Source organism: Scheffersomyces xylosifermentans (assembly GCF_036884685.1).
Source record: "Scheffersomyces xylosifermentans strain CBS 12540 chromosome Unknown RJT20scaffold_4, whole genome shotgun sequence".
Lineage (NCBI taxonomy): Eukaryota > Fungi > Ascomycota > Pichiomycetes > Serinales > Debaryomycetaceae > Scheffersomyces > Scheffersomyces xylosifermentans.
The window spans coordinates 216,619-240,074 of NW_027042942.1; the positions used below are offsets into that span (position 1 = coordinate 216,619).

The 23,456-nt window shown below is 39.9% G+C and overlaps 6 protein-coding genes across 6 annotated transcripts; 4 read left to right on the plus strand and 2 right to left on the minus strand. All coding sequences in view use genetic code 12, as the record gives it.

The window, feature by feature from the left end:
- Positions 1–2,637: 2,637 nt before the first annotated feature.
- On the plus strand, positions 2,638–3,968 carry RJT20DRAFT_127804 (exosome non-catalytic core subunit). Its single transcript, XM_064917089.1, has one exon. The coding sequence runs from the start codon at positions 2,707–2,709 to the stop codon at positions 3,826–3,828; it is 1,122 nt and encodes a 373-aa protein (XP_064774116.1). The 5' UTR covers positions 2,638–2,706; the 3' UTR covers positions 3,829–3,968.
- A 1,011-nt stretch (positions 3,969–4,979) lies between these two features.
- On the plus strand, positions 4,980–9,630 carry RJT20DRAFT_127806 (putative ubiquitin-specific protease). Its single transcript, XM_064917090.1, has one exon. It carries the CDS (start codon positions 5,283–5,285, stop codon positions 9,510–9,512), a length of 4,230 nt encoding a protein of 1,409 aa, XP_064774117.1. The 5' UTR covers positions 4,980–5,282; the 3' UTR covers positions 9,513–9,630.
- Positions 9,631–10,287: 657 nt separating this feature from the next.
- On the plus strand, positions 10,288–17,608 carry BPH1 (Bph1p). Its single transcript, XM_064920046.1, has one exon. The coding sequence runs from the start codon at positions 10,462–10,464 to the stop codon at positions 17,464–17,466; it is 7,005 nt and encodes a 2,334-aa protein (XP_064774118.1). The 5' UTR covers positions 10,288–10,461; the 3' UTR covers positions 17,467–17,608.
- A 59-nt stretch (positions 17,609–17,667) lies between these two features.
- RJT20DRAFT_127810 (uncharacterized protein) lies at positions 17,668–19,177 on the plus strand. The gene has a single exon (XM_064917091.1). The coding sequence runs from the start codon at positions 17,751–17,753 to the stop codon at positions 19,128–19,130; it is 1,380 nt and encodes a 459-aa protein (XP_064774119.1). The 5' UTR covers positions 17,668–17,750; the 3' UTR covers positions 19,131–19,177.
- On the minus strand, positions 19,178–19,989 carry RJT20DRAFT_127811 (uncharacterized protein). The gene has a single exon (XM_064917092.1). The coding sequence runs from the start codon at positions 19,948–19,950 to the stop codon at positions 19,189–19,191; it is 762 nt and encodes a 253-aa protein (XP_064774120.1). The 5' UTR covers positions 19,951–19,989; the 3' UTR covers positions 19,178–19,188.
- A 780-nt stretch (positions 19,990–20,769) lies between these two features.
- Positions 20,770–22,758, minus strand: RJT20DRAFT_41352 (member of triose phosphate translocator family). The gene has a single exon (XM_064920047.1). The coding sequence runs from the start codon at positions 22,484–22,486 to the stop codon at positions 21,047–21,049; it is 1,440 nt and encodes a 479-aa protein (XP_064774121.1). The 5' UTR covers positions 22,487–22,758; the 3' UTR covers positions 20,770–21,046.
- Between the last annotated feature and the right edge of the window lie 698 nt (positions 22,759–23,456).

The following is a 23,456-nucleotide window of genomic DNA, read 5'->3' on the forward strand; positions in this document are numbered from 1 at the left end:
TTCAACTCCGGCCGTCAACTCGCTACCAACAATACAAATTCACCTTACCAACACCCACTTATCGCATCTCCACTATCACAAGACAACAACTCCACCAATCAATCACCCTAACTCCATCTTTCCCATCATCCTCTACACTGCACACTATCGGCCTGTTCCATACACTACTGCCTAACCACTATGCCCCACAAGCGCACAAGCGGGCGGACTGAAAAAAAATCAATCGCCCAATGAAAAAAACGTAATAGTCATCTTAGGTAACTTCCGCCGCCGCATAGTGAGATAGGGCTGTAGGGAGGAATTTGAGGGGGGAAGGTAGTGGGTGCGGTGTAAGCAGGAGACGGGAAAAGGAGGGCATTTAGGTGAATTGATTGGCCTTCATGGGCTAGGGTGTGATATAGCTCTGTGTGATGTATATGGGTGTTTTCTGGAGCGATTTGAGCTGTTGTGGTGGTTATTGATGGGATTCCATGGTGGAAAGTGTAGATAGAATATGCTGTTTTCGCTAGGGAGAGATTCCAGAGTGCATACGGCGACAGAGTCACGGAACGATCTGGTAGCGAGAGAATGAAGCTGGTGGTGACAGTGGTATGATGATCGTATAGAAGCTGGAGCCGGTTGAAAATGGTATATAAAACTGGGGTGGTTAATGGCGGTAAAATAAAGCTGAGAATTGTAAGATAATGGTGCCAGAATACTGGCTTGCCGCTGCGGTGACTCAGGCGAAGGTAGTGGGACTTCCTATTGGAAGAGTCATATGTCCTATAGAACTGTACTTTTCACTAACATCCTGGCCGTTATTGATCCTCTTTATGTCACAGAATTTGTCATTTCACATAGTGGAACTCATAGCGGTACACTAAACGAATCCGCATTCAATTCATTTGTTAAGTCCTCTCTGTCTTATTTCTCAGGTTTGTATTCTCTACCCTCATCTCTTTCCGCTGTCTTTCTTTGCCTGACAAAGCCACTGGATATCGAGATCGCTGAGCTCTCATCGAGATAACGCCCGATATCCACTGTTCTGTCTAGTGCTCTTTCAAACGTACCTTAAATAAACTAATAATCGGTGCTTTTAATGTTCGGGTAATAATGAAGTAATGACTTGGTCGTAATCGTAAGCAGTAGCTGGGTGTGCTAAAACTAAAGGAAGGAAAGGTCTAACTATCTATGGTTCGTATTGCTCAGCAACAGAACGCTCCTCGGTGGTAGTAGAGTAAATGTAAGAGTGGTAGCAGTAGTACAAGGCGAAATTACGTCTAACAATCGGGTCTGCTGCGTAGGTGCTAATTAACAACAGGGTTCAATTGACTAGTGCTGGCGAGGAGTATACACTTAATGGAGGTGACCAAATGTGTATAGGAATATAGAGATGAATCAAAAGAGAAGGAAACAAAATCCAGTTTCTGAAAAAGATGCGATGTAAAAAATATATATATTGGCAGTCAAAGCTATAGCTAAGAAAAGACAACGACTAACAACCGAAATTACAGGGTTAAGCCCAAACACACCGGTTTCCTCCAAGGCATGGTCTCACCCCAGCCTGATTTTGTGGGTTTGTTTTCCTGCTACGGAGACAGTTTTAGTGAGAGGGGAAGTGACTACAACGAGTCAACATCAGCGATTAGCGAGGTTCCGGTGCGACGTGGTCGGTGCAGAGCTCCAAACAGTAAGGGCGCTGAGTGCCAGAAATTTTCCTTGGGATATGAAATCTGCCTCTAACCTGATTACTGGGATGTGATTAAAGTCCGGTATAATGGGCCAGGAAAACTCGAATTAGATTTAGACGCAGAATATCCCACCAATCACGGACGAGAATGGACAACTGATAAGAGCGTCTGCAGGAAAAATGCTGGGAGAACAATTTTAAATCTTCTGCGGTTCCTGTGCAGAAGACCAGGTATGATGTCAGCTCGAATTGTGCTCCATTAATTGGTTAGAATACAAGTTACCAAACCTCCTCCATGCAAAAATATCGTGGTGACACAGGACTGAGTTTCCGTTCATGGCTGGAGATTGGGTGATAGTGGAATAAACAAGATAGGGAGATAAAGACGCAGAGTAATTTAATGGACTATTTGGCGATAGCTGCCTAAGCCCACGGCCATGGGCTGCTCTAGGAGGAAATTACCATAGTAACAACCACTCCCATATAGCAGTAACATTCGCTTCTACGAAGTGCTCTATCTCCATGATTTCAGCTGCCATTGTTCACTCCAACTCGAACTTACCCTTCTGTGACTCTTTGACCGCTGCGTGGTGCAAAAACCATCCCCCTCCCTTTGACCGTGCTAATCTCCAGTTCACCGAGACTCAAAATTTTCACTCTTTCAACTTGCCCACTTTCGGCCCGTTTTAGACCCTGCAAATTTTTCTTCCATTCATGCATCAGTAGTCGTAACGTGGTGACAATTGACTTCGCTCACTCATTGCTATTGGAATATTTACGGGGCATTCTGTCCAGGTTCACATGTTTCAACATCACATGCAAGTTGACGGGTGACTGGTGGTCACATGATAAGTGGTCTCGTGATAATTCTTTAAATTTGACATGTGATCTAGTGTCACGTTATCTATAAGTGAAAAAATAACCAGACCATCTCAAGCATTTAAAATGGTTTAAGATTACACTGATCGTATTCATTTGCAACCATAGCATTATCCGGTCGGCAAATTAGTCTCACCGATTATTTCAAAACTATCAGTATGGCCGAATTGAAGCAGGTTTCTTTTCCTCCGGAAATACTAGCCAGGATTGCCCCGGATATCTCTCTTCAAAGACATCTCTCTATCGGCTTAAGACCAAACTTGAGAAACTTCACAGAGTTCAAACCCATCGATATTGCATCCAACAATGAGTTGACCGAAAATAATAATAATGTATTCGGGTCTTCCGTCATAAAAAGTGGTAGTACCACCGTCATAAATACCATAACATTAGGAGTTGTCGAAGTGAACAGTTCTACCAAATCAGCAACGACAGAACAATTAGGGAATGCTGGTTACACCACGGTATATCCAGTAATTGAAATTGCCCGTGGAAGATCGGGTGCACCAACAGATGAAGAAATGATTCTTTCACAGACTCTTCATGAAACACTTTTGCACAGTCGTTTGATTCCTAAAGCGTCTCTTTCCATCAACAATTATGGAGCTGCAGTCTACGATGCCACATTGTCCAACTACTCCATCTATTATCCTGATTTAAACCCTCAGGAATTTGAACTCATCAACTTCAACCATTCCAAATCTTACACATTTGTATTATTATCGCATATTAAAATCTTTTCTAGACAGAAGTCCACTTCAGCTTTATTTGACTTATGTCATTTATCTACAGTTCATGCATTATCTAGATTACAGCTCCCAAGAGTGTACATCTCAGATACAACCAGTGGTACTAAGGTTTCTGTCAAATCTCGTTCTTCCAATACCCGTGGATTGGTGGGTCTCAGTAGGTCCAATATAAACATTGACACAAACAAGGAGTTGTTTTATCCCTTGGTATTAAATAATTCAGAAGACGCTATGGTTGACTCCAGTGGGCCCTTTGATCATTCAGGTGTGTCTTCCAATTTTGGTGTAGTGACGGTGGCAGATGCAGACAAAGAAGGGAATGACGAAGAGGGTAAAAGATCCATATTATTGGCCGATTTAGAAGGAGAAGCTGAAGAGTCTGCTATTTTGTCGAGATTATCCATAATATCCAACAAGTCTAATACCATTAAGAAGATTAGTCTTATTAATGGAGATGGAAATAGCGAGATATCTTTAGATATCTTGAAGCAAGCGCTTGAAATCGCGAAGTTGAGAGCTCAACAAATGTAGAGTATGTATATTAGATATAAAATCTAGGAATACAATATAATAGACTTGAGACCGGTATGACTGGATTCAAAGATATCTTGGGGAATTTATTGTAGTTTTCTTTCACAATTGGTAGAAGATTTAATATTTATACTAATTTGTCAATAAAATTGAATAATGCCGAAATACGTTGTGACACCATGTGAATCATTATTTATCAAATTCCTTCCAGGCACTAATATGTTACTTCGATAAAGCCATAAATCGAATGTAAAAGCCCTCAGCGTCACTTTTTGTATCCATCCATATCAGTTTCCGTTTGCTTGTTTTGCAGCCTGCGGTACTTGAATCCCAGGGTTCTGTTCCTTAGTTCTGCTTCTTTCAAGTTCACTAGAGTACCTCCAGAACATGGTCCGGCAGTACGACCAATCGAACATAATGCCATTTCCACCAACTAGTACCCGCCCATACCGAGAACTATCCTAACTTTCACAACCATGCTGTTTTTGCACCCACCCCTATGTTTTGTCGCAATGAGTAATTATCACTGACATCAAAGAATTTGACAGCCGCAGTTTGCTGATGCGCCGCGCCAAATCCGGATTTGGCAGAACAATGAAATGTTTTTCCGCGTGTGTTCGTTGATGGGGACGGCGAAGCATTGACCGTTGAGTATTGTGAAGGTTTTCAGTTAGTGGTCATTTTTTAGCGAGAAAAAGAGTAACTTTACTGAGAGAGACAATGGGCAGAAAAGTGAGTTAGGGGTAGTGATTATGGTGTTCCAGGGTAGTTAGGGTTGAATTGAGGTTCTAGGTACTCTAATAGAGGCCTTAGTATTGATTTTGAAGGTTTAGTTATTGAAATTCTGTATTCTAGATATGATTTTATTGCAGTCAATTGTATAATTTCTAGAACCATATGCCACCAGTAAAACTACAACGAGATTCATGAAATCCAACCAGAGCTCTCCCAATGAACACCCATTTTTCTCCCTAAACCCCCCACATTGCTCATGCTATTGCCTGCGTCTCTCTCTAATCCTCTCCCTAAGATCCTCCCATCCCGTGCTATTTCGCATTTTTTCCCTCTGGCCATCTCGTTTCCCTCACCACAATCGCTGATCGATGTATGGTCGTAAATTCCAGTTCCAGTGTTTGCCATTAGTGCTTATCGGAGGATCTACATCATACCAGTTAGTCGACATTTGAACCATCTTCACTGGTAGAAACCTTTACCATTATATCTAGACCATTTGCGGCCAACAGCGCCATTTTTTTTTTAATTCGATTGTGTTGCCCCACTGCCAGCACAGTGTCTCTGTGTGTCAACCACTATCTACTTATACGTCCAATAGCATCAAAAGACATAGACTCAGCAAAGAACACAGCACAAGGTCCAATTTTTCATCCCAGATCGTTCTTCACCTCATCTAACCCGCGATAGCTATACTCAACATTACAGCGAAGTAGTTCCCGATGCCAGAAGACCACACGCCGGCTAGATCGCTCTCTTCGTCGTCGTCGTCGTCGCTGTCGGTGAACGCATCACCATACAAAATCCCCAATTCAACTGATAACTTGAAGCTGGACTCCGAATCACTCTTGGAGAATGAACTCACAGAAAAAAGACACTTGATCGAGGACCTCATCCATAACAGCAACTCCGGCAAGGAAGGTGACCTCTGGTACTTGATCTCCACAGACTACCTCAACAACTTCCTCCATCTTCCAGTTGCCAACTTTGAAGAATTGGTAACCAAACTTGGCGTCATAGATAACACCGCCATCGTAGATTCATCTGGAAAGTTATATCCAGAAAATGAAGAACCCGTTGGAACATACAATGTTTCTCCTGAGATATTTCAATACTTACTGGACTGGTTAGGAACTAAGGGTGATCCGGTTTGTCGTTGTCTCATAGTAAATCCAGAAACTGGGGCAAAGGAAGTCGAGCGCTTCCCTCCTGTGTTCTACGTGCATCAATTGGGCAAAAAACAGATCCACAGCAGCTACTACACCCGCCAACACCATCATCCAAGTCATGGAGTGAATCCAGCTACAGCTGTGACCCTTTCGAGAACTAAGACTTTCAATGATTTGCTAGATTTGATCCGCGTAAGAGTGCTTAAATTGCCCAAGAGACCCATAGATAACTTCCGTATATGGTTCATTGAGTCTGCAAATATTGAGGACTACTCCTCTGTTGTAAGCATTAGTAATCTCGTGTTTGACATAAACAACAAAACCCTTGTTCACCAAGGTCTATTAAAAGACACACTCAAGAGTCAAGGTGTCAATCTAGACACGTTCCATATCGTGGTAGAAGTCAAAGATACAAAAACTCACAATGACTTGTTTCCGGTTGATGCTTTCTTGAAACATGTGGATATCGAACAGTATGACATTAATAAGGTATTGCATAACAGTGGCCACTTGGGATTGAGTAATTTAGGTAATACTTGTTATATGAATTCAGCATTGCAATGTCTACTCCACGTTCCAGAAGTCAACTACTATTTCCTTTATAATATTTTTAAGAAAGAGCTCAATTTTGATAACCCACTAGGTAACCATGGAGACGTTGCCAACTCTTTTGGCAATTTACTAAAATTAGCTTTTGATACCACTTCTAACAGGGACTCAAGTGTATCTCCACGTGAGTTTAAATCTACCATTGGACGCTATTCATCCATGTTCTCAGGCTATTTACAACAAGACTCTCAAGAATTCCTCAGTTGGCTTCTTGACGCACTTCATGAGGATTTAAATCGTATTCAAAAGAAACCGTACTGCGAGAAACCTGAGTTGGGAGACGATGAGATTAATGATCCCAATGCCATAATCAAACTCTCACAAACTTGTTGGAATCAGCATAAGCTCCGGAATGACTCTGTTATCACAGATCTATTCACTGGATTATATCAGTCAACATTAGTATGCCCAGACTGTAGCAAGACATCCATCACTTTCGATCCATTTAATGACCTAACTCTTCCACTACCAATAGAAAAGAAGTGGTACCACACCTTTACAATCGTTGATCTTTCCGATGAGGGCATTCTAGGAGAGAAAGCCGTCTCCCTCGCTGAGGGCAGTAAGATCTCTAGAATAGATCAAAGTTTCGCCCTGAAGGACCAACGTATTAGAAAATTAGAAGTGGAACTCAACAAGACTTCTAATTATGATGACCTCATAGCATACATCTCAAAGTTTCTTGGTATTCCCTCAAGCGACCTTTTTCTTTACGAGATATTTCGCAATCTGTTCTATTCTGACTTTCAATTAGACTACAACAGAAATAAGTTTATGCCTATCGGTGACATAATTCGTGATACAGATGAAGTTCACGTATACTACATTCCCCACGACTCCCAAAATGACATTGTTGTCCCAGTGTACAACTCTGTAGAAGATCCAGACAAGTCTTATAAGATTACGGAAACTTTTGGTATACCTCTATTTGTGGTGTTGGACAAAGAGAAGGACGTCACCAGCTTTGGAAGAATAAGGCAAAAGTTACAGGATAAGATCTCTGTTCTTCTGAGAGTAAATATTAACGAAGAGTATGGCAAAATAAGGAGTGATTCTGACAATTATGTTCATAAGAAGCATTATGGAGCGAAAGACTTTCCATTACTTTGGAAACAAGATGATGCAGTAATTGTGGAAAAACAAAATAACGAGGATGAAAACGTTGGTATTGAGGTCAGCGAAGTCGATTATGACATAGATATCAAAGAAGAAGACTATGTAGAAGATGATGGCTATACCTCCGACGTCTCACTTGCTAACCCATACATTGGTGCTGATTTCGGATTTACCGTCAAGTATACACGGGATTCTATCTCGAAGCCACACACTAATTTTAGAAACCGATTCAACTTTGCCAGAAATGCATCTAAGACTAAAGATGTCGAGAGTGAAATTAATGTTCCACTTCACAAGCCTAATTTCGGAGACTTCAAAGTATTGGCAGACCTTTTGCCAGAGCTCAAACGTAACTTCTACCATTACCCATCCTATGATAAGCGGTTTAATCAAGAAATGGAGGATCTAGCCGAAGAGGTACAGAATGACTTAATCGCACACGAAGAAGAATCTCCTATAACAAAGAGCAATAGCGATTCTGTTGAAAATGACAGTTCTGGTGAAAATTTCGGCTTTGTTCTTATCGACCAAGACGAGAAAAATCTTTTACCATCAAACACTTCCAGCCAGCAGCCTCAAGCTCAGCCTCCGCCCTTACCTCCACGAGGTAATTCCGCTCAACAGTTGAGCCTGAACCTGTCCGATGAGGACACTGAATGTGAACCAGTTATTGGTAGCTTATTTGATTCCACTTCTACACTTCCAATTCCGCCTCCTTCATCCAGCTATGCTGAGTCTCTTAAGCCATCCAATGCTAACTCTCCTATAAATGCCCAATCCGGCCTCTCTCCAGAGTCAGACCTGAATAACCCTGTTTTAGTTACAAAGGATACCATTTTGCTATGTAATTGGGATCGCTCCATTTACGAGCAGTGTTTCGGGTCAGATTCACTTCAGACGTGGGACAATGTGCCATTGTTTCCTAATCCAGAATTGGAACGCAACAGAGAGAAGTTAGAAAGGCAAAGGAAGTCTAAGGTTTCGCTCTACGACTGTTTGAAGAGTTTCAGTACTCCAGAAGTACTTGGAGAGCAAGATTTGTGGTACTGCCCACGCTGTAAAGACCATAAACGTGCTACGAAGACAATTCAAGTTTGGTCGACAGGAGACATTTTGACAATCCATTTGAAGAGATTTCATAGTGCTAGAGCTTTTAGTGATAAGATTGACATGGTGGTAGACTTTCCCATCGAAGGCTTGGATATCAGCTCATATGTTGCTAATCCACAAGCTAAGGATACTTTGTATGATTTAATCGCAGTAGACAATCACTATGGTGGATTAGGAGGCGGTCACTATACTGCTTCTGTACGAAACTTCCGTGATGGCAAGTGGTACTACTTTAATGACAGTCGGGTGACGCAGATCAATAATCCGGAAGAGGTTATAACCAACGCAGCATACTTGCTATTCTACCGAAAAAGAACTGCCAACTCTGAAGATTTCTTAGGAGGAGAAAACTTGTCCAGCTTACTTAGTGAAGGTAGCGAAATGTGCAAGAAGCAGCTTCTTTCCAAGAGAGCTAATTTAGAACTTATCGAAGAGCAAACGACAAAGTACACCGAGTACGAGGAAAAAATCCGCCGTGAAATCGCACTAGATCGGGAATTAGAGGAAAGGAAAAGAAGAGAAGAAGTTGATAATGAAGCAGATGATGATGATGATGACGAAAAAGATATCGGAGAAGACGTTGACGATGACGAAGGACAAGAAGAAGACGATGAGGATTATGACTCTACTATCACTCAAATCGACGCTCGCGGCACTAACGAACCTAACGGATCAACGAAGAAAGCACGTCCATTTGCCAATACTAAATTGTCTCACGCTTCTCTGAGTTCAACTTCTTCTAATGCAAAGTTTAACTTTGATAATGATGATAACGATTATGAGTATGATGACGATGCAGATAACATTCGCAAGCAGAGGCTTCTCTCCAAAGAAAATAACAATAACAAGCTAGTACAGATCAAGAGCAACGGAAAACAGGAAGTAGCTTCGTCTCCCATAGCCACTGAGTTGGAATACGACAGTATGGGGGAAAACGCTTTAGCGTGAATAAGAGAGAATAGTATGGATAAGCAACTTAAATTTTCATACATAGCTACCGATAATATCACAATATATATCATAGATTTACCGTTACAATTGAAGTCTTTTTTTGGGACTTGCGACAGATAACCTATACCCCTCTAGTGAAGTGTAGAATCTATTTGCATCCATTGCATCTTTTTAACATCCATTGTATTTGCATCCATTTGCCAAAATGTCACGTGCCAAATCACGCTTCAATCAATCATGAATTTGCAGGTATACCGAATTTTGTTAGGAGTCTACCAACAGAACAGTTTAACTAATAGATACCAAACTCCAAAGGGTAACAATCGTTTGACTTGCAATCGGTTCCTTTTAGTCCTATTAACACCCTACAATGGGTCCATCTTACCTCACCATGAAAATGTAATAACTGGTGTTCACCCACCCGGCCCCGGCTCTCTCTGGTACCGGCTCCTAATCGTTATCAGTCACGTGACTTCCATTGTACTGAGTTACCAGCCTCTTTAGCACTTAATCAGAGTTATGAGTTCTTCTTTTACCTCAGATGAGCCGTAAAGAGACATAACATTAGTTATTTAGCATAAACTGTTCTTCTGAAAGAGAATATTGAGTTGAGAGGGCCGTCATAGCACTAGTTTCTATTTTAGTCCACTCAATTGCGGTGTTCTATTCTCAGTTCTTGCCTCTTTTTTGGTTCAGCTATAACGCCATTGGATTCATTGAATAGAATTGTACCACTGAATTGAATAGTAGCTTCATATTTCCGCTCCTATTGAAATAAGAATTCAAAGAATACTGTTTGATACATATTTCATCCAGCAGTTGGAGTATTTATCGCATAATCCCATATAATTTTGTACTCCACCTCCGTAAACTACAGTTTATCTTGATTCAAATTAAGAAGAGTACAATACAACAACACCAAATTACTCCATAGAAAGAACTTATCATGAACGAAGACAATCCAGATGCAGCCATAGTGGATTTTCTTTGCTCAGCCGTTACCTCGGTTGAAATTAACAGAGATATTCTCATCAATTGGCAAGTTGAATTGACAGATGCTTTGGATGATTTATCTGCATTCGCAAGTATCATAGAAGAGAATATTGTTTTACTGGTAGACGATGTAAATGACATTGATGGATACAGTAAATTGCCAAATGTGGAGGTTCTCTTGGAAAAAGTGTCCAAACTAGATGAAGATATATACCATGACTTCAAGCTAATTATACTAGAAATCTTGATCTACATTATATCCTTATCGTACAATTTAAGGGTGCGGTTGTACCACTTGAAACTCCATCATTTCTTAATCAACAAGTTTTTGGACTTACTACAGCAAATGGAAGAACCAACTCAAGTTCAAGCAAATAGGAGCAATGGCAACAGCAAGGACACGGACAATAGCACCAGTACCACAACTGACTTTAGAATGGATGTTTCTACATTTGAGAGTAGGAAGCCGTCAACTTTAAAGCAATACATGAGGCTCGTGGTCCTCTTTTTCGAGCTTGGCTGCGATACTCCGTACTTGAAAAAGCTAGTTTCACCTCTCTATAACAGCAAACAAAGCCCTATCACAAAGCTCTATATTTTAGAACTATTGCAACAAGTGTTTTCCAAGTATCCACTGCATTTCAAATTTGTCATCTTTAACAAGGCCAGTAGCTTTCCTTTCCTTAACGACGACTTGAAAAAGGTGTTCACAATACAACTGTGGTTTAAGATTAATCACAAACTCACCTCTAATGACGACCCTATCACATTGTTCAAATTGACAAACTCAAATGCATCCAGCAATGAAAATCCATCTACTACATTAACAATAGAGCTTATTAATTATAATCAATTCATGATCGAAATTAAAAACGCTCATAATGGCTCCAGAATGCAATTCACTTTCAATCAAATTCTTAACAATGTTGACGGCCAGAATTCTTCAGATACCTCCAGTAATACAAGAGATACTTCTAATTTAAATCAAGGATATACCCACTTTGCTTTGACCTACGACAGTTATGCAAATTTGAATTTGTATATTGATGGTGAATACAGCGAGTCAATACCGTGTCCAGAAATCCATAAGGTACTCTCAACTTGGAATAAAGTGTACATTGGAAGTGACGCAAATGAAGTGATTGGTGTGGCAGCAGATGAAATCTTAATCAAAAACTTAACAATCTTGAGTCTAAGTTTGTCCCATGAATGGATCAACCTTCTTTATAACTTGGGTTTAGGATATGAATGGGATTTTAAAGAGTTTACGAATGATAACTTGCATAACCTCTTGAACCATTTGAGTTTTCGAGGTTTAATTAATGTGGGCATTAAATTGGATGAACTTCATACTCAGCATAATGATCCCAATAAAAACCACCGTCACTTATTCGGGGACCCAAGTAGCCGGAATAGAAACCAATTTGCATACACCGAGATGGCATCTCGTGGACTGAATATCAAGTCGAGTATGTCGTCGTTTCTCAGTTCAAACAGTAGACCCGAGAAAGTTGCTTTAGGAGACAAAAATGCTATTGTGCGATCTCTTTCGAAATTAAAGCATGATAGCATTTTGTTTGATACCAATGATTTCTTTCAAACATTGAGAACAAGGCAGAAGATACAATCAAAGTCCAAACTGCCTGTGCTTTTAGGACCCTCCTCATTTCTATTCCATGATTCAAATTCTTTGCACGGGTCATTGTACAGTATTGGTGGGATGTCTTTGCTTCTCACAGTTATTGAGTCGTCGTTAGACGTGGGAGATCTGACAGTGAGAGACACTCTCTTGTACAAGTCTCTCTCGTTGCTTTTCACTATACTAGACAACAATTGGAGATTGAGCAAGGAATTTGAGAATATCAATGGCTATGGATTATTGTCCGTGGTTTTGACAAACTACAAAGAAAAACACAATCCCACATTAACTTTCTCACTCCTCCAGGAGTTTGATGATAACAAGTCATTGGAGAACTCAACAGGATGCCATGGTGCAAATCTCCTTAATTTGATGCTAGGTTTCGCTGGTTATGACTTCATCAACCCTTACGAATCAATAATAGTTAATAAACTCATGTACAGATTCTTGATTCTTAATTTCGACTTGTTCTTCGCCAGTGATTCATTTGAATATCTCCTTTACCATTTCCAAATCCTCATTCATGGATCAAGGTTTAAAGAGTCTAATAACTTAGAGTTATCCAGGATGAAGGTTTTAAAGAAATTTATTCAGTTTTTAAAGACGCCCGCTTTACTAGGTAGCGGACTTTCCGAATCTTTAAAATATCAATTGGCATTGTCAATCACCAGTATAATTCGTTCCGATCCGTCAGTAGAAACAATCAGATCCATATCTTTGTATATAATATTTGCATTGTATAATGACGACTGCTCTAGCGAGTGCGGAATTATCGTTCTTAGTGCATTGACAGATTTCTTATGTGATGGAAACTCTTCTATCAAGATTTTGAAGAAGTTTTCACGGTCTATTACCATACATTGGATTTTGCTATTATTTAAACTAGAAAATTCCAAAGAGGTGTCCTTGTGTGGACTTAGGCTACTTACACGTTTGTTGAAAGTTTTGGGAAATCATATCATCAAGAGATTTTTCCAGGTCAATCATGGCTTGGATATTCTCACCAATTTCTTGAAACACTGGTGGGATGACGATGATGTGCTTTCTGCAATATTTTTGTCAAGTTTTGGAATTGATAGGGATGAAGCTTTGGACTACAAACAGAAGGATAAAGAAGATAGTAACAAAGATTTAATATCCGTCTTGGAAGTCAATTTACCAATTTTAAATCAATTGCTAATTCCCGAGTTCTTGATATTGTTGAATAATTTGGCCTTAAATTCCATGTATACACTCAGTATGAAGTCGGGAATTATGCTTGGTAGCAACCCATCATCACCAAATAAGAACAAGGAGGAAGAGAATTTCACATTATATTTTAATGTCTTGCATTTGACGAACGAGTATGCTGATCTAATTAGCATGGGCTTTGAGAAAAATAAATCATTACGCCAAATCTACTTATCAAAGGAATTCATCGAAGGAATCTCCGAGCTACTTGGGTACTTCCACCTTTCTCTAGGATGGACAAGCCCTGAAGTGAGATCTGGTTTCAAGAAGGCATTTGAAAAGCTCACTAAGGTTGTAGCAAACTTTTTTATTTCTAATCTTGGGGATAATAGAATTATGGATACCGTGGAAGGCTTGAGTGACTTCACCAAGAAATTGCTATTGGAAATAGTTTTCCCAAAAATTTTTGAGCATATTAACGAATTCGTAAATGTTTCCAATTTCATATTTAACGAGAGACAATTTTTGGACTCAGCTACCAATTTATTGACTTATTATGACCAAGAATTTTTGAAACAGAATTACTATGTCAGTGTTAATGACCTAAATACCTATATTACCAGTGTGGCATCTGTTATCGAAGTTGGAAATAATAACCATAGTGGTATCAAGAAACTCAGAAGGCAGCTCGGAGAAGCTTTAGTACTTAAATTTTGCTTGTTTGGCGATGATGAGGATTTGCACTCCGAGAGGAATACTTCCCATTTCAAAGAAGCAATCAAAGACTTATTATTCCGTCAAGTTACAATCCTCGAGAAGGATATTTTGGATGATAAAAAGTTAAGTGATATAATTGTTCTTTTGCTTGGAATATTTATAAGGTTGAACCAGAGTCAACAGGAACAGAATATAGAATACACCTTCAATTTCATGAGAACATCTTATCTTATGAACCAGAATGAGTTTAGTAAAGTTACTAAATTTATAATGGCAGACCCGGAGTTACTTTCAGAATTTTTTAATAATTTGGTAACAAAAAACGACGAGGAAACATTCTCTAGAATGCAGAAATACCCTCCATTTACAAAGGGCATACTTAGAAGTTTTCAACTGATAATGAGCACTTATAAAGGCTCTGAACGTCTCAAAGCAACTGATATGATACGTGTTACCCTCCATAACGGGGGTAAGCTTGGCCAGATGAACAGTATTTATATCAAAAGTTTCGAGAAGGACTGTGAACTGCTCAAGTCACTGATAATTAACGGAGAATTGGTGAAGTTCAACCGTGCAATCCAAGACCACAACGAGAATATTCAGTTCTTAATTTCCAATTACCACGTTTTGAAAAATGACTTGTCAAGACTCATTGATTCAACTGAAAAGAAGAAGGACTACATGTTGGACTATATTGAGAACAACGACAGGATGAGGAAGCGCTTGGTAATTGAAGATCAGCTTCCAGAATCTGAAAAATTATCTTATAATATTAATATTCCTCTAAGACAGTTTAACCCTGTTGAGGATGACAATTTCGTAAACCTTCAAAACTATGATGTTGCAATTGCTGCTAATGGAATCGATACATTCAGCCTATCTACTGATAGCTCTATACTTTTGGCAGATGCAGCTGACGACTCATTTGAAAGCATGGATGAAAGTCAAGATTCTTTGAATGAAGAGTCCGAAGCCCGTTCAAGCTATGAAGACAAGAACAGAAAGGTCATAAGGAGCTTATTCATGGGAGATCAAATATTAGCACTTTGGAATATTAGTCAAGTGAATGGGTTGGTTCCAATAGAGAGCTTAATGATTTTGGGAACTTCACACTTGTACTTAATTGAAAACTACTTCCACTGCCAGGACGGAAATGTTGTAGATGTTCAAGGAGCACCCCCTGAATTGAGAGACCCTATATTGCAATTGGTAAACTCGCAGTCAAGTAATATCATCAAGAATGATGTTAAGTCTCATAGAAACAAGAACTGGAGTCTTGACAAACTAAGCTCTATTTCGAAAAGACAATTCTTGCTACGTGATATTGCACTAGAGATGTTCTTTAGTGATGGTGCTAGTATTTTGATTACCTGTTTGTCAATGAAGGACAGGGATGCTATTTATGGAAAACTTCACTCTTTTGCTACGGGTAGAGGTATCGACAGTGATTTGGCCCAAGCCTTGCAGTCATCTTCTTCCTCGTTCATGTATGGAACTGGTAACTCATTGACTAACAGTCCGTCTTCGTTTTTCACATCTAAATTGGCATCTGCATTTGGCTCAACTACACCTGGAACCTCGAACTTTATCTCTGCTACGAGGAAATGGAGAATGGGAGAAATGTCAAATTTCTACTATCTCATGATCATCAATACGCTTGCGGGAAGAACTTTCAATGACCTCACACAGTATCCTGTATTTCCCTGGGTCATTGCAGATTATGAAAGTGAGAATTTAGATCTATCGGATCCCAAAACTTTTAGAGATTTGTCTAAGCCGATGGGAGCACAAACACCTGAAAGAGCTCACCAGTTTGAGGAGCGATATGAAGCTCTTGATAGTTTACATGATCATGACGCGCCAGCTTTTCATTATGGAACTCATTATTCTTCTGCGATGATAGTTACTTCCTTTTTGATAAGATTAAAGCCATATGTTCAGTCGTACTTGTTATTGCAAGGTGGAAAGTTTGATCATGCTGATCGGTTATTCAATTCAGTAGAGAAAGCATGGGTTTCCGCATCTAAAGATAATACGACGGATGTGAGGGAGTTAACACCGGAGTTCTTTTATTTACCAGAATTCCTTTCAAATTCAAATAACTTTGAATTTGGTACTTTGCAAAATGGGAAATCGCCAAATGATGTTGATTTACCTCCATGGGCGAAAGGAGATCCTAATATTTTCATAGCTAAGAACAGGGAAGCTCTTGAGAGCTCATACGTTTCGGCAAATCTCCATTTATGGATTGATTTAATTTTTGGCTATAAACAGAGTGGTCCAGAAGCAGTGACTTCTTTAAATGTTTTTCATCATTTGTCGTACAATGGTGCTATCAACTTAGATAATATCAATGACGAAGTAGAGAAGAGAGCAGTCATTGGTATGATTAACAACTTTGGTCAGACTCCATTAAAAATTTTTAACAAGCCTCACATCAGAAAAGAGGTCTTGAACTTACCCAACTACTATCTAAACTTGGTTGACGAGGAGCCTGGTCCCAAATTATTGTTTGAATCTAAGTTGAGGATGCCAATTAAGAAACTAGAGATAAGTTCGAAGAACGGTAAAAAGTGGGTAGGGCGTCCAAATTGTGTCTCGTCTGAAGATGAATTACTTATTCGTAAGGCAAATGACTTTAAATTTGATAGTGGATCTTTAATAATCAACCAGACAACATTTTTGAATATCCATCTGTCAAATATCACAAGTATCTTACAAATGGGCAACAAGCAATTTTTGACTGGCTCAGAGGACGGCATCATCAACGCTTGGAAATGTGAATTGAGACCATCAACAACCCTTCAGTTTCACTCTGTTTTACGTGGGCATTTCTGCGAAGTTATTAGTATGAAGTTTAGCGAGAGCTTCAACTTGGGAATAAGTTTGGACGAAGACGGAATTGTTATAGTTTGGGACTTGACACGATTCAAATTTGTTAGGAAGATGTTACCCATTGAAGGAACACTTTCTACTCAGATCAATATCTCAAATGACACTGGTAATATTGGTATAATGTACACGACATCTGAATCAAACATATTGAAGATCTACACGGTCAATGGAGATCTTCTCCTTTCCGAATCGTTTTATCCTGGAGACGAGGTGACAAGTTTCAATTTTGGAAGCATCAACACTTCTATGGTCGATGTGGGAAAAACAATGATTATTAGTAACCATACACATTGGTCTAATGAAATTTTCGGTATTGCTGTGGAGAGGACCATAGAATTGTTTGAGTTGAGTCCCCTAGGAGAGGATGGATGGACACTCTCGAAATTGGACAGTCTCAATTTGCTGAACTCTATACACGGAAGCATAACTACCTTCGAATTATTGAAGTCGTCCGAGGTAGACTACGAAGACAAGTTGTGCAGAGGGCTAATAAAGCTTATCATAGGCGACTCCACCGGCAAAGTATATGGCCTTTAGTCTTGAACCATTGAGCTAAATAGGGTCTTTGAATAAAATATTATTGCGCCTAATAATATATTTGCGCTTTAACCGGCACGCGCATTACAGCCGTTTCTGGGGAATGAGTCAAAATAAGACCACCGTATACAGTAGGCCTAAGCGAGTAAATTTTCACTAGACGGATTTGTAATAATACATAAGGCATTTCAATAAGTAGATTTATATATATATATATGGGGCTGACGATCCCTTGACCATAAGAGGTTATTGAGTGCTTAGGGTGACAGCAATCATTGACTAAAATGAGTATAGTGCAGAGTACAGTAAACGATGTGGAAATGGACTCGATTGCTATTATAAGATCAGAGTCCCCCAGTTTAAGTTCAAGTCTGAGTTCACGTAGCCAAGAAGATGTCCAGGATGTAGGAGAATATCCAGAGGGAGGATGGCGAGCTTATGGGGTTGTCTTGGGGTCATTTCTTGGACTAACTGTCAACTTCGGTACATTGAATGCAATTGGAGCAATTCAAACATATATTGGAACCCATCAGCTTGCACATGTCTCAACTTCTACGGTTTCGTGGATTTTCTCGATCTACTTGGCTTTGTCATTTGCAGTAGGAATCTTGGCAGGACCGTTGTTTGACATGCATGGCCCTTTTGTTCTTTTGGTCTGTGGCACGTTATTGCAATTGGGAGGTTTCATGGCAGTAGCCAATTCTTCTACCGTCTGGCAATTCATTCTTTCATTTTCGGTATGTGTTGGACTCGGAAATGCTTTTTGCATAACTCCTTTAATTGGAGCAGTGAGTCACTGGTTTTTAATTAAAAGAGGCAGAGCCACTGCAGTTGCTACTGTTGGTGGTTCAATTGGTGGTATTTTCATTCCCTTAATGCTTCGCTCTTTATATGTCAAAGTTGGGTTTCCATGGGCCATTAGGATTCTTGGATTTATTAGCTTTGGATGTATGCTGTGCTCCATCTTATTGGTGAAGGAACGAATCTCAAGAAAGGTGGTCTACGATGACAAGTATAGTGGAAAGGTGGACAAGATCATTGCTGCAGGTAAGAATTTGGTGGATTTGAAGGCTCTAAAGGATATGAAGTATATGTTTTGTATGTTGGGAGTGTTTTTCATTGAGCTTTCGTTGATGTCTATGACTACCTACTACGCTTCCTATGCAATTAGGCAGGGAGTAAATGAGTCCACATCATATATTCTATTAACTATATTGAACTCCACCGGAGTACTTGGCCGATTAGTTTCGGGATATTTTTCTGATTTTATGGGTCACTTCAATGTGATGATATTAATGCTCTCAGGAATGTCAATTGCAATGTTCCTTCTATGGCTCCCATTTGGATCACACGTACCTGTCCTCTATGCATTTGCTGCAATTGTTGGATTCTTTAGTGCTTCATTCTTCAGTCTTATGCCGGTTTGTTTAGGTGCCATAACACCAGTTCACTTATTTGGTCAAAGATACGGATTGCTCTACTTTTTTGTAAGTGTTGGTAATCTTTTTGGAATCCCACTTGGAGCGTTGATCATTGGAGAAGGTAGTATACACCAGTACAAGATGTTCTCCATGTTCTGTGCAATCACGTCAGCCTTTGGTTTGATTTGCTGGTTCATCAGCAGGTACCATATCGTGGGATTTAAGTTAAACGTGAAAATATGAAATAACATGCTTATGATTTATGATTTATAGACTATTTAATTGTAATATACAGTTTCAGTTATCGCCTCTTTCTTGCACTGGAGTCACTTGATCTGGCACCAGAAGAAGCCACTGGTGGCTTTCTGATCACTTCAGGAGTTTCGCGGCTTGGTCTCTCTATTCTCCTTTCGGCAACTTGTGGTTCTACTTCTTTAAAGCTCTCAGCTAACTCTGGGTTAAGATAAGATACAGCAGTTGGAACAATCATAATGACCAAACAGACCACGAAAATTATAGTATATGTTTGATTCTTGAAAATAAATCCTAAGGGACTGCTCAAAACCATATCCCAAAGAGATCCACTAGCTCTCTCGTAGTACTGCTTAGAGTCTTGATATCTGATGATCAATGGTGCAGATTTCGAGACATTTACGATTGAAGATTCATTGTAAGTCTTGCTGTCCAAAAAATCGTCAAATACCAGTACTAAATCGGCCTCTGCATCCACTTTTACTCTAAACCTTGTGTTGGATAAAATGAAATCATAGGAGTCGACTAGCAACTCATATTCGCCACTGTTTAATCCATCAAATTTGAATTGATACTCTTCGTCTACAAGAGCTCCAATTTTTGACAACTTTGCTCCATTTTGGCCCTCCAACGGGATCAAATCCACCTGAATCCTGGAAGGATAATTATTGCCATTGACAACATGAACATTCTTTTCATGGAACAATTCCTTGAATTCAGCCGGCACGTTAGATATTTTTCCCGAAAATCCGGCTGCAGAGGCAATTGCAGCAAATAATACCACAGGGGCCACGAATCGAAGTACAAACATGCTTTTTGGTGATAAATGACAACTTCTAGGTGAAGAACTACTACCTTTAAGGAAGCCAAAGTTATAAGTTCGCTAGGAACAGAAATATAGTTACACTGTGCGGCACGTGACTGAAATTTGCAATACTCTACCAAGCTGTAAACCTGGAACCATTATCCATAAGTAATTACTCGATTTTCATAGCATTTCAAAACTTAAAGAAGTCCGATTGAGTTACTCGACATACTCTTCCATCCATTATATTTTTTACTAAATCCATTTTCGAAAAGCACTAATTTGTTCGCTTCACCTCCACTTTCTATCTTCCACACTGGTCCCCGTCCCCTTACTAAAAACTCTCACAGTGTTGAGACTACGGTTACCCGGACATACAAATTTTTCAATTACTATAAAGCCATGGAGAGAGATTGTAATTCTACGAATTCAACTATAATTTGCTCCCTATTGTACACGTATGTGTATTATTGTAGGGCGACAGTTCTAAGGCCCCGGTCTTACTTTCCAGAATTGGTGCTCTCTACAACACATACAAGAGTATACTAGTCATGTTGCCGAGGAGCGATGCCTTTGGTATTAAGTTACTGAGGCTCAAACCAAGGTGATGCGGGTAGTCACGGATATTACGGGCATGACTGTCGAAAGGGCCTCTTTGGTGATTGGAGATCCGTCTCTAGTTGCTGGAGTTGTCTTTAATTGCAGTTGCGCATTCTAGCCTCCAAACATACGTTCTGTTGACTTGCTAGATGCTTGAGAGACAGTGAAATGTAGACAGAAGCGATGTTGAGTCCTTCAAAACAGTAGAAATTGTAGAAGTAGATTGAGCTAAAGAATTGAAGATATTCTTGAAGATCACTGAGCGCTTGTCGCGATTCTCTATCTATATAACGTATCCCAGTGAAAAATAGTTGTTTGAATAGACAACAATTGTAACCAGTGTTTATACGTTTGACTTGCAGAAGAACCCTATTATATTGATATTATATTGGTAGCCTACTTCGAAAATTCTACTAATTTCATTCAATTATCTATGAAACTATATATCTATAACCGAATTAAATAGAACTTCTTCCAGAGGTAAGCGAGGTAGCAACATCTCCTATGTTCTGCTTGGTTTTAAACTCCTCAGTCCCCAACGATCGTAGCAGTATAAGCCAAGACCAATAAGCACCAATCCAACGACCTGCTCTTGAGTGACTTCACCAAATCTTGATTTCTTCTCTCCTTCTGGCTTTGTTGAACCAATAGCCAAAAGTATGCTAACTGCGATTATAACTATTCTCTTCATCATAGAGGCAATACTATAGGATAACGCAGGAATCAGGCCCAAAAGATGGAATGCTAACAAAGTTTGAAGGAAATATGAAAGAGAATCAAGCATAATAAGGCCTGAGATGGTAAGTAAATCTGCTTTACCGTCCCTAGAGCCTTCCTTTGTGAATTCGTGGAATATTGGTGCCAATTCGTTCATAATGAAGCCTCCAAACAGGAAAAGGAACCCTACAATTGAGCAGTAAAGAATAATTGTCATCTGGTCTGGTTTAGCCACTTTATTAAGATCAAATTTGTTGATAATGGCAGCAAACGGGTTGTGCACGTCGGTATTATTGTGCTGCACCGTTTGATCGTACTGCTCATATGCAAAATGGTGGGGAAGTAACTGGTCGTCATTCTTTTCATCTAATCTCAAGTCGGAGTTGGAGTATGGGAGCTTAAGTGAGTTTCTTTGACGAACGAGGTTTTTCAATGCCAAGGTGACAGAATTCTGTTCAGGGGTGTTACTCAATGGTGGAGAAAATCCCCCCCCTCCTAGTCTTGGAGTGACCGGTCTACTTAATTCTGTATTTAGCACCAACGAAGCTGGGTTCTTGGAATGGTCAGAATCCCAAGTGATTAGTTGTTTTCCGTATATGTTCTGAGCTGCAAAAATCACCGTACTAATGAGGCAGAATACCAAGCCCTTGACCTGTCTGGGGTCTAGTTCGTTATTCTCGTTAGTAAGAAGGCTGGTTTTGGAGTTAGGATTTTGAAGTGAGTCTGATGTGATGATAAGAACGACTCCCATGAGCAATGGAGTTAGGGAAAGATATGTAACATATGGGAACTTCACATGGTATACAAAGCGGTAACCCGCTACTATGAGTAATGGCGACAACGCCTTAATGCTAGACACCGTGGCTAGCGATATCATGGCTACTGCACTAAGTGAAAAGTACCTGCCTACACTCTGGAACAAGCCCAATGGTAATACTTTCAAAAGTACCAGGATGCTGAAGATTGGGGCCTCTGAGTCTAGAGGGACGCTACCTACGGGGAAATGGTTCGCCGTCTGAGGGAATCTCTTGACTAGAGAGATGAAGGCTAAAGCTAGGCCCGCTCCGATTAAGAACTGACATTGGCTGAGGAATAGTGGGTATGTGAATTGAATAAGGATGACTTTGGTGAGTTGGGAGGTCACTGACGAAATGAGGTACCATATGAGACAAGTGACGATGGTCTTGATGGAGATCGGAGGTAGCAAGTTCAGCACGAAGCTCATTGTGGGGATGGAGGCTGTGTTTGGTGATGGTACTTTTCTAATGAGAAGCAAAGATGATATGGGAACAAATGCCGGAATGAAGGTTTCTATTAGGGGAGGACTCCTGTTGCTAGAACGAAGGGAAGTCCTTGAAATGAAAATGTCAAAGCTTTGGAAGTTCTATAGGCCAAGCTAGGAACAGAATGAAATAAATGTATAACCGTATAATAATAACGCAAGCAAACGAAGAAACTAACAACGAGTGGAACAAAGCAACAAACTCACAGACCACTCTCTTAGGATATTAACGCTCAGGAGTATGCTTGCCAAAAACTAAGAATAGAAGTAACAATGAAGATTACTACTTTAATACTAACACGCCGAGGAAACGCAACCGTCGTGGACTACAGGTGTTCCTTTTTTATTATTCCAGTGGGACTGATGTATTTATAAACACATTAACGAGGTCACAACAACAATAAATAATAATCCAACCAGTAGGGCACATCATCGCTACATCAGGACATCATTACATTACCACATTAAAACAAGGAACATCACAGCAATGCACGATACTCCATATACAAGCCATTTAATCGCCTTACAGAACTACGAGAAACCACCACGCAGTCTAATGAATCTACACAGTCTTAGCAATGCAGTAAAAGAGTGTATCGAACACTGTAACGAAAGTCTTTCACACCGTCCAACAGCCAGTGGTACAGTACCACACACAGTATCGCATATGCAAGTAATAACCAAACGCACAGTAGACACTCCAAAAGCTGCCAAAATATATGTACAATATACAAGAAAAGAACCGAACCCATCCAAGACTCCATACATTGGTGCTACAAATGGCCAACACTCCCAAATTATGCAATGACTCGTCCTTTTGTCATCGGAATCTGCTGGAACCAGAAGTTGCTAGAAATCCCGTTATGTGGCACCACATTGATTAGGCGATAACAGGTACTAGATGGTACAGATG